This window comes from Cyclopterus lumpus, chromosome 13, assembly GCF_009769545.1.
Source record: "Cyclopterus lumpus isolate fCycLum1 chromosome 13, fCycLum1.pri, whole genome shotgun sequence".
In the NCBI taxonomy this organism is placed as follows: domain Eukaryota; kingdom Metazoa; phylum Chordata; class Actinopteri; order Perciformes; family Cyclopteridae; genus Cyclopterus; species Cyclopterus lumpus.
The window spans coordinates 19601124-19617999 of NC_046978.1; the positions used below are offsets into that span (position 1 = coordinate 19601124).

Here is a 16876-nt window from a genome sequence, read left to right on the forward strand (position 1 = left end):
AACATTTAAAGTGGCAATCTTAAAAGATTTGTTTCTTTTTTATTACATGTCAAATATGACTCACATATTACATGCATGCAGTATTATGAGCTGGTTGTCTGCGGTGACAGAAACAAAAGAATGGAACGACGTTTGTTTTCATTCCACATCAAACTGAATTCTTAAGGATTTAAATAACAATTAGAAAAGCTTCTGAACCAGAGCAGCTTCACTGATTTTGAATGAGGTCCAGGTGTGTGTGTGTGTGTGTGTGTGTGTGTGTGTGAGTGTGTGTGTGAGTGTGAGTGTGTGTGTGTGTGTGTGTGTGTGTGTGTGTGTGTGTGTGTGTGTGTGTGTGTGTGAGTGTGTGTGTGTGTGTGTGAGTGTGTGTGTGTGTGTGTGTGTGTGTGTGTGTGAGTGTGTGTGTGTGTGTGTGTGTGTGAGTGTGTGTGTGTGTGTGTGTGTGTGTGTGTGTGTGAGTGTGAGTGTGTGTGTGTGTGTGTGAGTGTGAGTGTGTGTGTGTGTGTGTGTGTGTGTGTGTGTGCTCTCCAACGGCTCTCCTTTTCCTGAGAAAGTCATCAGTTGAACAGAAAAGATTACGACTCCTCTGGTTGTATAGAAGTCTATGCTTCATGTGTTAAAGCTGCATTCTCTCTCCTGACCACCAGGGGGCGACTCCTCTGGTTGTATAGAAGTATATGCTTCACGTGTTAAGGCTGCATTCTCTCTCCTGACCACCAGGGGGCGACTCCTCTGGTTGTATAGAAGTCTATGCTTCATGTGTTAAAGCTGCATTCTCTCTCCTGACCACCAGGGGGCGACTCCTCTGGTTGTATAGAAGTATATGCTTCACGTGTTAAGGCTGCATTCTCTCTCCTGACCACCAGGGGGCGACTCCTCTGGTTGTATAGAAGTATATGCTTCACGTGTTAAGGCTGCATTCTCTCTCCTGACTACCAGGGGGCGACTCCTCTGGTTGTATAGAAGTCTATGCTTCATGTGTTAAAGCTGCATTCTCTCTCCTGACCACCAGGGGGCGACTCCTCTGGTTGTATAGAAGTATATGCTTCACGTGTTAAGGCTGCATTCTCTCTCCTGACCACCAGGGGGCGACTCCTCTGGTTGTATAGAAGTATATGCTTCACGTGTTAAGGCTGCATTCTCTCTCCTGACCACCAGGGGGCGACTCCTCTGTTGTATAGAAGTATATGCTTCATGTGTTAAGGCTGCATTCTCTCTCCTGACCACCAGGGGGCGACTCCTCTCATATATAATCATATATTTTCTTCATGTTTTTATTAATAAATGTGTACAAAAGAGGCTCTGAATGCTGTGTGAACAAACTTCACCACTTCATCACTCACATTAAGAGGAGTTATTGTGTTACAAGTTTTAATACATATTATGTTTAAATATGCATTATGATAAATGTACAGACGTAAACAGACAAACTAGTTATTAATTAAAACCAACGTCTCTAAACTGAATGAAACGCTTCGTGTTCAAACTTCATTGTCCTGGTTTCTTCCCCGTTGTAAAACCTCCTCTGACCACAAGGAGGCGCCACACTCACGGTTCACAGAGGTTATTTATTTAAGCACTTTTCTCTTTTTCTACTCGGGTGTATTTTGGTTCTTTTGTCCACAGAAGAAAAGACTTCATCTCTGGAATGAGACACAAAAGACTTCTGTAAGCGGTTATTATTCAGGACATCAATGCAGACGCAGCGATGTGTGTCGTGTTCACCGCGACATTTTGGGGGAAACTCGTAACTCTATTCACGTGTTTTAATAAACGTTCCCTCGCGAGTCTCCGACCAGGAAACATTAAAAAGAAAAGATCTGTGTTCTGAAACGGGAGAACCGACCCGAGGCCTCCGGCGCTCCTTCATGACTCATTTGGTTTTTAGTGCCTCTCTCTTTTATACAACATTTAAAAAACATCAATTTGAGTGGGAAATTGCACAATAATGTGCTTTAATGCAAAAAAAAAAAAAAAAAGACGTGTTTCTTTTGTGTATTTTACTCAAACAAAAAAAGCGAACACACATCCCACAAAGCTACAAATCACAAAGAGGAAACAATAAATATCCTTTTTCTCTTTTTCTGGATTGGGATGAGGGAGCAGGGGGGGGGGGGGGGGGGGGGGGGGGGGGCTGCATGCGGCCAACCCCCCTAATCTGGATTGCGGATGCAAATAGACTAAAAAACGTCCCCACCGAACATTTGCATTTAAACAAATAGAGAAAGGTCATTCTGAAAGAAGAAGCAGCCGTGTGACCCTGCCCTCCTGGCGAGCCCTTAAAGCCTCCCGGCGAGCCCGGCCACTCAGTGTGGTGCTGCACGCCGGGACCAGCTACTGTAGGCAAATAGACCGCGGAGAACACAGAGGCCTCTGTGTGTGTGTGTGTGTGTGTGTGTGTGTGTGTGTCAGACTGCTCTGCAGCATCATGGACACAGGTAAGACACACTCTGTTGTCATTCACTGTAACAGGTAGATGTTATGTTTAAAATGTTGGATGTCACGTTGTTACTTAAACAAAGTGGTGCTTTTATTTTGAAGGGAAGAAAGTGACCTGGACCTGTTTTTGTGTGTTTAGTTTCCTCATATTGATGCCAAATAGAAAGAAGTCAAAATAGTTGCAATGAATGTGTCAACAACAACAACAACAACAACAACAACAACAGTTAGTAACGGTGTAAACTCACATCATCTGTGTGTGATATTCAAAAGCTGCTTGAATATCAATCACAACTTTATATCGTAACATTTAAATATTTATTTAACTAATAATGACAGGATGATGTTTAGTTTATATATATTTATACTGTGTGTATATATATACTGTATCTATATTTATATAGATATATCAATATATATATATACTGTATCTATACAGTATATACAGTATGTATAAATATATATATGGATATATACACTATATACAGTATATATAAATATATATATACATGTATGTATATATTAATTTATATATACAGTATATATACATATATATATATGTATATATACTGTATATATATACACGTATATATATACTAATTTAAATATATATATGTATATATACATATATATATTTATATATTCTGTATATAGAAATATATATGTATATATACATATGTATATACTGTATATATACATATGTATATATGCAGTATATATAAATATATATACACGTATATATATACTAATTTAAATATATATATGTATATATATACATATATATATTTAAATATACTGTATATATAAATATATACAAATATACATAGATAGATATTCATATCTACTGTATATATGTTTTGACAAATGCAAAGAACAATGTCGATAAGTCAAAGTTGTGTCTTATCTAAAATATCGATTTAAAAAGTTCACATCTTTTACATAAATTATATTTTTTGCATGCAATTCCCCGTTTGCATGAATAACGTTTGCATTTATATGGAGTTTATATTTATATTTTGTGCTTCATGCTGCCGAGGAATGTGTTGAGGTGAGCAGAGTCCACACAGCGTACGGGGGGGGGGGGGCGGACCCTCGGCTCCCTGATCCTCCACCTCTCTGATCCTTATCTCTCTGATCCTTATCCCTCTGATCCTCCATCTCTCTGATCCTCCATCTCCCTGATCCTCCACCTCTCTGATCCTCATCTCTCTGATCCTTATCTCTCTGATCCTCCATCTCTCTGATCCTCCATCTCTCTGATCCTCATCTCCCTGATCCTCATCTCCCTGATCCTCCACCTCTCTGATCCTCCACCTCTCTGATCCTCCATCTCCCTGATCCTCCACCTCTCTGATCCTCCACCTCTCTGATCCTCCACCTCTCTGATCCTCCACCTCTCTGATCCTTATCTCCCTGATCCTCATCTCCCTGATCCTCCACCTCTCTGATCCTCCACCTCTCTGATCCTCATCTCCCTGATCCTCCACCTCTCTGATCCTCCACCTCTCTGATCCTCATCTCCCTGATCCTCCACCTCTCTGATCCTCCACCTCTCTGATCCTCATCTCCCTGATCCTCCACCTCTCTGATCCTCCACCTCTCTGATCCTCATCTCCCTGATCCTCCACCCCTCTGATCCTCCACCTCTCTGATCCTCATCTCCCTGATCCACCACCTCTCTGATCCTCCATCTCCCTGATCCTCCACCCCTCTGATCCTCCACCTCTCTGATCCTCATCTCTCTGATCCTCATCTCCCTGATCCTCCACCCCTCTGATCCTCCACCTCTCTGATCCTCATCTCTCTGATCCTCATCTCTCTGATCCTCCACCTCTCTGATCCTCATCTCTCTGATCCTCATCTCTCTGATCCTCCACCCCTCTGATCCTCCACCTCTCTGATCCTCCACCCCTCTGATCCTCCACCCCTCTGATCCTCCACCCCTCTGATCCTCCACCCCTCTGATCCTCCACCTCTCTGATCCTCATCTCCCTGATCCTCCACCCCTCTGATCCTCCATCTCTCTGATCCTCATCTCTCTGATCCTCCATCTCTCTGATCCTCCACCTCTCCATCTCCCTGATCCTCCATCCCTCTGATCCTCATCTCCCTGATCCTCAACCCCTCTGATCCTCATCTCCCTGATCCTCATCTCCCTGATCCTCCACCTCTCTGATCCTCCATCTCTCTGATCCTCCATCCCTCTGATCCTCATCTCTCTGATCCTCATCTCCCTGATCCTCCACCCCTCTGATCCTCCACCTCTCTGATCCTCATCTCCCTGATCCTCCACCCCTCTGATCCTCCACCTCTCTGATCCTCATCTCCCTGATCCTCCACCCCTCTGATCCTCCACCTCTCTGATCCTCATCTCCCTGATCCTCCACCCCTCTGATCCTCCACCTCTCTGATCCTCATCTCTCTGATCCTTATCTCCCTGATCCTCATCTCCCTGATCCTCCATCTCCCTGATCCTCCACCCCTCTGATCCTCCACCTCTCTGATCCTCATCTCCCTGATCCTCCACCTCTCTGATCCTCCACCTCTCTGATCCTCATCTCTCTGATCCTCATCTCTCTGATCCTCATCTCTCTGATCCTCCATCTCTCTGATCCTCATCTCTCTGATCCCCATCTCTCTGATCCTCATCTCTCTGATCCTCCATCTCTCTGATCCTCCATCCCTCTGATCCTCCATCTCTCTGATCCTCCACCCCTCTGATCCTCATCTCTTTGATCCTCATCTCCCTGATCCTCAACCCCTCTGATCCTCATCTCTCTGATCCTCCACCTCTCTGATCCTCCACCTCTCTGATCCTCCATCTCTCTGATCCTCCACCTCTCTGATCCTCCATCTCTCTGATCCTCATCCCTCTGATCCTCCATCTCTCTGATCCTCATCTCTCTGATCCTCATCTCTCTGATCCTCCACCTCTCTGATCCCCATCTCTCTGATCCTCAATCTCTCTGATCCTCCATCTCTCTGATCCTCATCCCTCTGATCCTCCATCTCTCTGATCCTCATCTCTCTGATCCTCATCTCTCTGATCCTCCACCTCTCTGATCCCCATCTCTCTGATCCTCAATCTCTCTGATCCTCCATCTCCCTGATCCTCAACCCCTCTGATCCTCATCTCTCTGATCCTCCACCTCTCTGATCCTCCACCTCTCTGATCCTCCATCTCTCTGATCCTCCACCTCTCTGATCCTCCATCTCTCTGATCCTCATCCCTCTGATCCTCCATCTCTCTGATCCTCATCTCTCTGATCCTCATCTCTCTGATCCTCCACCTCTCTGATCCTCCATCTCTCTGATCCTCCACCTCTCTGATCCTCCATCTCTCTGATCCTCATCCCTCTGATCCTCCATCTCTCTGATCCTCATCTCTCTGATCCTCCACCTCTCTGATCCTCCATCTCTCTGATCCTCCACCTCTCTGATCCTCCATCTCTCTGATCCTCATCTCTCTGATCCTCCACCTCTCTGATCCCCATCTCTCTGATCCTCAATCTCTCTGATCCTCCACCTCTCTGATCCTCCATCTCTCTGATCCTCCACCTCTCTGATCCTCCATCTCTCTGATCCTCATCCCTCTGATCCTCCATCTCTCTGATCCTCATCTCTCTGATCCTCATCTCTCTGATCCTCCACCTCTCTGATCCCCATCTCTCTGATCCTCAATCTCTCTGATCCTCCATCTCTCTGATCCTCATCCCTCTGATCCTCCATCTCTCTGATCCTCATCTCTCTGATCCTCATCTCTCTGATCCTCCACCTCTCTGATCCCCATCTCTCTGATCCTCAATCTCTCTGATCCTCCATCTCCCTGATCCTCAACCCCTCTGATCCTCATCTCTCTGATCCTCCACCTCTCTGATCCTCCACCTCTCTGATCCTCCATCTCTCTGATCCTCCACCTCTCTGATCCTCCATCTCTCTGATCCTCATCCCTCTGATCCTCCATCTCTCTGATCCTCATCTCTCTGATCCTCATCTCTCTGATCCTCCACCTCTCTGATCCTCCATCTCTCTGATCCTCCACCTCTCTGATCCTCCATCTCTCTGACCCTCATCCCTCTGATCCTCCATCTCTCTGATCCTCATCTCTCTGATCCTCCACCTCTCTGATCCTCCATCTCTCTGATCCTCCACCTCTCTGATCCCCATCTCTCTGATCCTCAATCTCTCTGATCCTCCACCTCTCTGATCCCCATCTCTCTGATCCTCAATCTCTCTGATCCTCATCTCTCTGATCCTCCACCTCTCTGATCCTCATCTCTCTGCTCCTCCACACCTCCACACCTCCATCCCTCCACCCCTCCATCCCTCTGCTCCTCCACCCCTCCATCCCTCCACCCCTCCACCCCTCTGCTCCTCCACACCTCCATCCCTCCACCCCTCCACTCCTCCACCCCTCCACCCCTCCACCCCTCTGCTCTTCCACCCCTCCACCCCTCCATCCCTCCATCCCTCTACCCCTCTGCTCCTCCATCCCTCCACCCCTCCATCCCTCTACCCCTCTGCTCCTCCACCCCTCCATCCCTCTACCCCTCCATCCCTCCACCCCTCCACCCCTCTGCTCCTCCATCCCTCCACCCCTCCATCCCTCTACCCCTCCATCCCTCCACCCCTCTGCTCCTCCACCCCTCCATCCCTCCACCCCTCTGCTCCTCCACCCCTCCATCCCTCCAGCCCTCTGCTCCTCCATCCCTCCATCCCTCCACCCCTCTGCTCCTCCATCCCTCCACTCCTCCACCCCTCCATCCCTCTGATCCTCCACCTCTCTGATCCTCCATCCCTCTGCTCCTCCACCCCTCCATCCCTCCACCCCTCCACCCCTCTGCTCCTCCACCCCTCCATCCCTCCACCCCTCTGCTCCTCCACCCCTCCATCCCTCCACCCCTCTGCTCCTCCACCCCTCCATCCCTCCACCCCTCTGCTCCTCCACCCCTCCATCCCTCTGCTCCTCCACCCCTCCATCCCTCTACCCCTCTGCTCCTCCATCCCTCCATCCCTCCACCCCTCTGCTCCTCCATCCCTCCACCCCTCTGCTCCTCCACCCCTCCATCCCTCTACCCATCTGCTCCTCCACCCCTCCATCCCTCTACCCCTCTGCTCCTCCATCCCTCCACCCCTCTGCTCCTCCACCCCTCCATCCCTCCACCCCTCTGCTCCTCCACCCCTCCATCCCTCTACCCCTCTGCTCCTCCATCCCTCCATCCCTCCACCCCTCTGCTCCTCCATCCCTCCATCCCTCCACCCCTCTGCTCCTCCATCCCTCCACCCCTCTGCTCCTCCATCCCTCCACCCCTCTGCTCCTCCACCCCTCCACCCCTCCATCCCTCCACCCCTCCACCCCTCTGCTCCTCCATCCCTCCACCGCTCCATCCCTCCACCCCTCTGCTCCTCCACCCCTCCACCCCTCCATCCCTCCATCCCTCCACCGCTCCATCCCTCTACCCCTCTGCTCCTCCACCCCTCCATCCCTCCACCCCTCTGCTCCTCCACCCCTCCATCCCTCCACCCCTCTGCTCCTCCACCCCTCCATCCCTCTACCCCTCTGCTCCTCCATCCCTCCATCCCTCCACCCCTCTGCTCCTCCATCCCTCCATCCCTCCACCCCTCTGCTCCTCCATCCCTCCACCCCTCTGCTCCTCCACCCCTCCACCCCTCCATCCCTCCATCCCTCCACCGCTCCATCCCTCTACCCCTCTGCTCCTCCACCCCTCCATCCCTCCACCCCTCTGCTCCTCCACCCCTCCATCCCTCCACCCCTGTGACGTTTCAGCCTCCCTTTGCAGAAAGTCTCCTCTTCTTTCTCGTCCGTCCATCCAAACCGACAGTTTCCTTGAACCCGCTCGCCCGACGTGATGAAACTGAAACATTCAAATCCTCACAATGTGTGTGAAGTTTGTATCACTGTAAGGGGGGCGTGACGTAATGTTATGTAACATAATGTAATGTAACATAATGTAATGTAACATAATGTTATGTAACATAATGTAATGTAACATAATGTTATGTAACATAATGTAATGTTATGTAACATAATGTTATGTTATGTAACATAATGTAATGTAACATAATGTAATGTTATGTAACATAATGTAATGTAACATAATGTTATGTAACATAATGTAATGTAACATAATGTAATGCTATGTAAATAATGTTATGTAACATAATGTAATGTAACATAATGTAACATAATGTAACATAATGTAATGTAACATAATGTTATGTAACATAATGTAATGCTATGTAAATAATGTTATGTAACATAATGTAATGTAACATAATGTAACATAATGTAACATAATGTAACATAATGTAACATAATGTAACATAATGTCTTTGTCTCTCTAGAATACTCCAAGAGGGTGTACCAGGGCGTCCGGGTCAAGCACACGGTCAAGGACCTGCTGGCGGAGAAGAGGTCCCGGCAGACCAGCGGGCCCAGATACAACGTAAGACCCCCCTCCCCCCCTCCCCCCATCCCCCATCCCCCATCCCCCATCCCCCATCCCCCCCTTTCAGCCTCATTTGTCTCCCAGAACCAAACAGCCACAGTTGACATTCTGCTGTCTCCTCTCCTTGTTGACATGTGGCTTGTTTTGTGGACTAGCGTTGCGCGGGTTGACCACCTGTACCCCCCCCATCTCTACTCCCCTCGAGGCAAAGCCAATCTGTAAATAGCTGAGCACGATGTGTGTGCAGAGAGAGACACAAAGAGCAGACACACAAAAGAGACACAATGCCCCCCCCCCCCCCCCCCCCCCCCCCCGTCCACCTTCAGGGGGAGTCTGGGGTGGACAGGTAGAGAGAGGCAGAAAGGGGGCCGTGAAGGAGGAGAACTATGCAAAGTCTGATCCACGCACACCTGCCAGCCTCACATTGTGCTCCGCCGCAGACAAGCCTGCTATTGTTGCCTCAGAAACACACAGACACACACACACAGACACAGACACACACACAGACACACACACACACAGACACACACACACACACACACACACACACACAGACACACACACACAGACACACACACACAGACACAGACACACACACAGACACACACACACACAGACACACACACACACACACACAGACACACACACACAGACACACACACACACAGACACACACACAGACACACACACACACACACACACAGACACACACACACAGACACAGACACACACACAGACACACACACACACACACACACACACACACACACACAGGCTTTAGATGTCTGCTTGCACAAGCAGGGCTGTCTTTGTCTTTTTGTCCACAAAGCGCCCGTCAAAAGGCTTCACAGGACGGCTGTTTGTTGGCATGTTGCTGTAGAGCGACCGCCGAGGACCAGATGCCTTCACACGAGAAGGTCCAACCACATGCTTCTGCACTAGATGTTTCTTTAAGGAGATGTTTATTTAACGAGATGTTTCTGTACGAGATGTTTCTTTAAGGAGATGTTTCTGTACGAGATGTTTCTTTAACGAGATGTTTCTGTACGAGATGTTTCTTTAAGGAGATGTTTCTTTAACGAGATGTTTCTTTAACGAGATGTTTCTTTAACGAGATGTTTCTGCACGAGATGTTTCTGCACGAGATGTTTCTGCACGAGATGTTTCTTTAAGGACATGTTTCTTTAACGAGATGTTTCTTTAAGGAGATGTTTCTTTAAGGACATGTTTCTTTAATGAGATGTTTCTTTAAGGAGATGTTTCTTTAAGGACATGTTTCTTTAACGAGATGTTTCTTTAACAAGATGTTTCTTTAAGGAGATGTTTCTGCACGAGATGTTTCTTTAACGAGATGTTTCTTTAACGAGATGTTTCTTTAACGAGATGTTTCTGCACGAGATGTTTCTTTAACGAGATGTTTCTTTAAGGAGATGTTTCTGCACGAGATGTTTCTTTAAGGAGATGTTTCTTTAAGGACATGTTTCTTTAACGAGATGTTTCTTTAACAAGATGTTTCTTTAAGGAGATGTTTCTGCACGAGATGTTTCTTTAACGAGATGTTTCTTTAACGAGATGTTTCTTTAACGAGATGTTTCTGCACGAGATGTTTCTTTAACGAGATGTTTCTTTAAGGAGATGTTTCTGCACGAGATGTTTCTTTAAGGAGATGTTTCTTTAAGGAGATGTATCTTTAAGGAGATGTTTCTTTAAGGAGATGTTTCTTTAACGAGATGTATCTTTAAGGAGATGTTTCTTTAACGAGATGTATCTTTAAGGAGATGTTTCTTTAACGAGATGTTTCTTTAAGGAGATGTTTCTTTAACGAGATGTATCTTTAAGGAGATGTTTCTTTAAGGAGATGTTTCTTTAACGAGATGTTTCTTTAAGGAGATGTTTCTTTAGGGAGATGTTTCTTTAACGAGATGTATCTTTAAGGAGATGTTTCTTTAACGAGATGTTTCTTTAACGAGATGTTTCTTTAACGAGATGTTTCTTTAAGGAGATGTTTCTTTAACGAGATGTATCTTTAAGGAGATGTTTCTTTAAGGAGATGTTTCTTTAACGAGATGTTTCTTTAAGGAGATGTTTCTTTAGGGAGATGTTTCTTTAACGAGATGTTTCTTTAACAAGATGTTTCTTTAACGAGATGTTTCTGCACGAGATGTTTCTTTAACGAGATGTTTCTTTAACGAGATGTTTCTGCACGAGATGTTTCTTTAAGGAGATGTTTATTTAACGAGATGTTTCTTTAGGAAGATGTTTCTTTAACGAGATGTTTCTTTAAGGAGATGTTTATTTAAGGAGATGTTTCTTTAACGAGATGCTTCTTTAAGGAGATGTTTCTTTAAAGAGATGTTTCTGCACGAGATGTTTCTTCAAGGAGATGTTTCTTTAACGAGATGTTTCTTTAACGAGATGTTTCTTTAACGAGATGTTTCTGCACGAGATGTTTCTTTAAGGAGATGTTTATTTAAGGAGATGTTTCTTTAACGAGATGTTTCTGCACGAGATGTTTCTGTAACGAGATGTTTCTTTAAGGAGATGTTTCTTTAAGGAGATGTTTCTTTAACGAGATGTATCTTTAAGGAGATGTTTCTTTAACGAGATTTATCTTTAAGGAGATGTTTCTTTAACGAGATGTATCTTTAAGGAGATGTTTCTTTAACGAGATGTTTCTTTAAGGAGATGTTTCTTTAAGGAGATGTTTCTTTAACGAGATGTATCTTTAAGGAGATGTTTCTTTAAGGAGATGTTTCTTTAACGAGATGTTTCTTTAAGGAGATGTTTCTTTAGGGAGATGTTTCTTTAACGAGATGTTTCTGCACAAGATGTTTCTTTAACGAGATGTTTCTTTAAGGAGATGTTTCTTTAATGAGATGTTTCTGCACGATATACATACGTATATATACATACAGTAATGTACATTTCCCCACAGCCTGGACTTCCCCAGCTCCTCCTTGTTTATGAATGCCACATGTATATATCTATATCCATATCTATATCTATATCTATAGATATAGATATATACACTGTATATGTGTATGAATGCCACATGTATATATACATATATATCTATATCTATAGATATAGATATATATACTGTATATGTGTATGAATGCCACATGTATACATACATATATATCTATATATATATAGATATATATATATATATACTGTATATGTGTATGAATGCCACATGGCGGCCATGATGCTGTAACACACACAGTAACTAAAGCTCCTCTTTAGGAATAAAAGGCCGTTGACCACAGAGCGTCCTCGTGTTGGGGCACGAGAGAAATACATGATACATAAATACATGAAATAATAAAATAAAAAATAGAGGTATTTTTAACATAAAGTCCTGAAGGTATAATAATACAATACTAAAAAGTTATTTTTAATATAAACAAATTAATAATTAAAATAATTAAATATAAATATCAATTTTTTTTTTGTTACAGTCCAAAAAATAATAGATAATAAAATAAAATTTAAAATAGGGGTATTTCTAACATAAAGTCGTGACAGTACAATAATATAGTAAACAAAAACAAAAAATGAAAAGTAAAATACGAAATAATATACTGTATAAATTAAGTTAGAAATTATATTAAAAAGTAGAAATTAAATTGAAGATAAAGAAGCTGCAACAAAACAAAACACCACGACATAATATAGGAATATTCTCACCCTCCCCCCAAAAAAGAGCATGCGTGCAGCGTGTTTTGCATATGAAGGAAGAGCTTCTCTGTGAAATAATGTTAATAGCTCCATCACACACACTCACACACACACTCACACTCACACACACACACACACACACACACACACACTCACTGCCTCAGCTGATTTCCATGGGCAGCCTTCAGAGATGCACTGAGCCGTACCTCGGCCACATGAGGAAGTCTTGGCGCTGGCAAATCACATTCAAATTCAACCCTCAAAATTTGTTTGCCTCCCGGCCAACGGCGGCTTAATCTCAACTCTTTGATGTTAGCAGTATGCAAACCAGAGAGCGCCGGCTCGGTGCCGCGGCCTCCAGAGTAAACAGACGGATGCACACGATGACGTGTCAGTGATTGTGGGTCACATTCGTAGAAACAACATGGCAGCGCACAAACAGACCAGAAGGAAGGTTGTGAAATTAATAAACTCATATTGTGCTACGAAACATTTAAAAAAATCACATTTTGATCTTCTTAAATCGCTCCTGGCGGCTGTATTTAAACTCCTAATAATTTAGTAAACTGTGTTTTTTATATTTCCAAAAACTAAGGCATGTTTATACCCATTTATATTTATTTTAAAACAGATATTTTTAAATTAAAAAAATTGTTTCATATAAAATAACTGTCCCAAGGGCTCGCCGGGCCACTAGGTGGAGATAAAGGTAACGCCATCGATACGTCGAGTAGCAGAGAGAAGAAGATTCTGAGCATGCTCAGTGAGCTAATTAAATAAATAAATAAAACTTTTAGAGATAAACCTTTTATAAACAAACCTTTTAGAGATAAACCTTTTAGGGATAAACCTTTTATAAATAAACCTTTTAGAGATAAACCTTTTATAAATAAACCTTTTAGAGATAAACCTTTTAGAAATAAACCTTTTATAAATAAACCTTTTATAAATAAACCTTTTAGAGATAAACCTTTTATAAATAAACCTTTTATAAATAAACCTTTTAGAGATAAACCTTTTATAAAAAAACCTTTTATAAATAAACCTTTTAGAGATAAACCTTTTATAAATAAACCTTTTATAAATAAACCTTTTAGAGATAAACCTTTTATAAATAAACCTTTTATAAATAAACCTTTTAGAGATAAACCTTTTATAAAAAAACCTTTTATAAAAAAACCTTTTATAAATAAACCTTTTATAAATAAACCTTTTAGAGATAAACCTTTTATAAAAAAACCTTTTATAAATAAACCTTTTATAAATAAACCTTTTAGAGATAAACCTTTTATAAATAAACCTTTTAGAGATAAACCTTTTATAAATAAACCTTTTAGAGATAAACCTTTTATAAATAAACCTTTTATAAATAAACCTTTTAGAGATAAACCTTTTAGAGATAAACCTTTTATAAATAAACCTTTTATAAATAAACCTTTTAGAGATAAACCTTTTATAAATAAACCTTTTATAAATAAACATTTTAGAGATAAACCTTTTATAAATAAATCTTTTAGAGATAAACCTTTTATAAATAAACATTTTAGAGATAAACCTTTTATAAATAAACCTTTTAGAGATAAACCTTTTATAAATAAACCTCTCTCTTTAATTTCATTGTTCAGTTGACGTTGACGACGAACAAAGAGTTTTTATAACTGTATATAAATATTCTCTTCTCTGGTTTCTGCTTCCAGGGAGGATCGCCCACTCCGCCTTCCTTTGTCCAGATGTCAGGTGAGACTCAGACATCACATCCAATAATCTCTTTATTGAATTCAAAAACGATGAAGCTGTCAACACAGAGTCAATATCAGCTCTTTATAGCTGTAATCAACATGTAGAGAAACAAGTTTTGTTTTGCTCTCTTTTTTGTCTATTAAAGCACTTTGTAAACTCTATTTTTAAGGTTTATATGAATAAAGTAATTATTTATTTATCTTCTATTAATATTATATTTATTCTATAATTATACAATATGGTATTGTATTGATAGTTTTTTATTGTTTCATCTAATATACTGTTTTATACATGTTTGTTTATTTCTGTTTGGCTTTCGTAAAGCTTTCTGTTGTTATGTTGCTTTTTGTCTCATAAGCTCTCATTAATACGGTTGTTATGCATCTCTGCCTCTTGCCCTCTGCAGGCTCTCACATGCTGCCCAGCTACTACGGCATGAGGCGCCCCTTCATCTCCGACTCAGACTTCTGCCCGTCCACCAAGCAGTTCTCCCCTGACGGCTACTCGCCCTCGCTGGCCGGTAAACCTCTGGGCTGCGAGCCGTCTTCCATGACCAGCTACTCCTCCTTCATCGACAGCTACTACCCGGAGACCTTCGGAGATTATCGGAGCGCCGCCGCCTTCTCCAGCTCCGGAGGATCCTTCCTGCCATCGTCGGCCCTCTCGTCCTTACTGCCTCCCTACGGAGGAGAGCCCTCGCACTTATTCCTGGTAGGACGTCTATGCAGCATGTGTTAAAGCTGCATTCTCTCTCCTGACCACCAGGGGGCGACTCCTCTGGTTGTATAGAAGTCTATGCTTCATGTGTTAAAGCTGCATTCTCTCTCCTGACCACCAGGGGGCGACTCCTCTGGTTGTATAGAAGTCTATGCTTCATGTGTTAAAGCTGCATTCTCTCTCCTGACCACCAGGGGGTGACTCCTCTGGTTGTATAGAAGCCTATGCTTCATGTGTTAAAGCTGCATTCTCTCTCCTGACCACCAGGGGGCGACTCCTCTGGTTGTATAGAAGCCTATGCTTCATTATAAACACATCGTGCCGTTATGAGCCGTATCTGATGACGGGTGCTTCCTCATGAATGACCGGCTTGTCTTTCTCTTCCTGCCTCAGAGAGACTCGTGGGAGCAGTCGGTTCCGGAGCCGGTGTCCCAGGTGGAGGCTCTGTGTCCGGACAGCATGGCCTCCGTCAGCGCCCCGCCCTCCATGCCCAGCCCGGAACCCCCGGGGAGCCCGTCCCATTACCGCTCCCCGAGCCGGAGCTCCTCCATGGGCCCCGGCAGCCAGCCTTACACCCTGCACCCCCTGGAGGAAGCCCACTACCACGCTCTGACCACCAGCGGCTCCTACCCGGGCCCCTCCGCCTCCTTCCCCTGCCCGTCCTACATGGGCACCCCCATCAGCGACCTGGTGACCAAGATGGGGACGGAGGAGGCGTCCGACGGCAACGTCGGCCCCGCCCCCGGCGGCGAGGTTCACGCCTCCTGGGCCAAGGAGGACGGGGTGAGCTCCTGGTCGCCCTACGAGATCAGGAGGACCTACTGACCGGAGCACACAGACAGTGAACAATGAACTCGACGAGCCTCGGACAGACTTGAGCTGGACCTGACGGGAGATTCCTTTGTTTTCATCCTTATACGTTGAATGTTTTCACTCATGTATTTAAGTTGGTAAAATAGTGTCAGGTCGTCTCTTTCATGATTTCATGAACTGTTTAGTCGCTCAACTAATTTGAAAAAATATATAAATTATGATTTAGTGAAATATGTACAGTAGTTATATCCACATATTTGTGTTTACGGGAAAATAAACTTACCAGATTTTCAAAATGGTGTCAGGGTGATATTCAGTAAATGTATTTATTACCAACGATGAGGATAAACAAAACAAATCAAAGCAGTAAATTAGTATTTAAGCTTCACATAAGAAGCTAACGTTAGTTTATAGAGGAGCGACTCCTTTAGCTTCAAGGAGTCAGCACCATTTAAATCATTCAGATGTTAATGCTTCGTTTACTCGTCTGTTGTTCGTGTTTAATATGTTGTAATATTAACTATAAATGTGTGTTTAAAACATTAATTACAAATGATACAATATCCAGATGCCAAATGGTAGAAAACAAATGGAATGTGTTTCATTCTCCTTCAGGAATGAAAGTCGTTGAAAACGTGTGAACAACTTTAACACTGTCCCGTTGTTGTTGTTGTTGTTGTTGTTGTTGTTGTTGTTGTTGTTGTTGTTGTTAAACGTAACTACATGAATAATCACTGATGAGAGACAAAGAGCAGGTGGACGTTCAGGCAGGAAGAAGTTCTGACTTTTGACCACCAGGTGGCGCAAAGACACCACGGCTGCGGCTAAAGGAGGCAAGCAGCGAGGAGGACGTGAGGAGAGAGGACATGAGGAGAAAGGATGTGAGGAGAGAGGACGTGAGGAGAAAGGATGTGAGGAGAGAGGATGTGAGGAGAGACGATGTGAGGAGAGAGGACATGAGGAGAGACGATGTGAGGAGAGAGGACGTGAGGAGAGAGGACATGAGGAGAAAGGAT

The 16876-nt window shown here is 43.8% G+C and overlaps 1 protein-coding gene across 1 annotated transcript; it reads left to right on the forward strand.

Moving 5' to 3' along the window:
* Positions 1-2374: 2374 nt before the first annotated feature.
* On the forward strand, positions 2375-16058 carry LOC117741186 (uncharacterized protein C11orf53 homolog). Its single transcript, XM_034548038.1, has 5 exons — positions 2375-2438; positions 8806-8906; positions 14288-14327; positions 14737-15041; positions 15441-16058. Exons 1-5 carry the CDS (start codon positions 2429-2431, stop codon positions 15870-15872), a joined length of 888 nt encoding a protein of 295 aa, XP_034403929.1. The 5' UTR covers positions 2375-2428; the 3' UTR covers positions 15873-16058.
* The last annotated feature ends 818 nt before the right edge of the window (positions 16059-16876 follow it).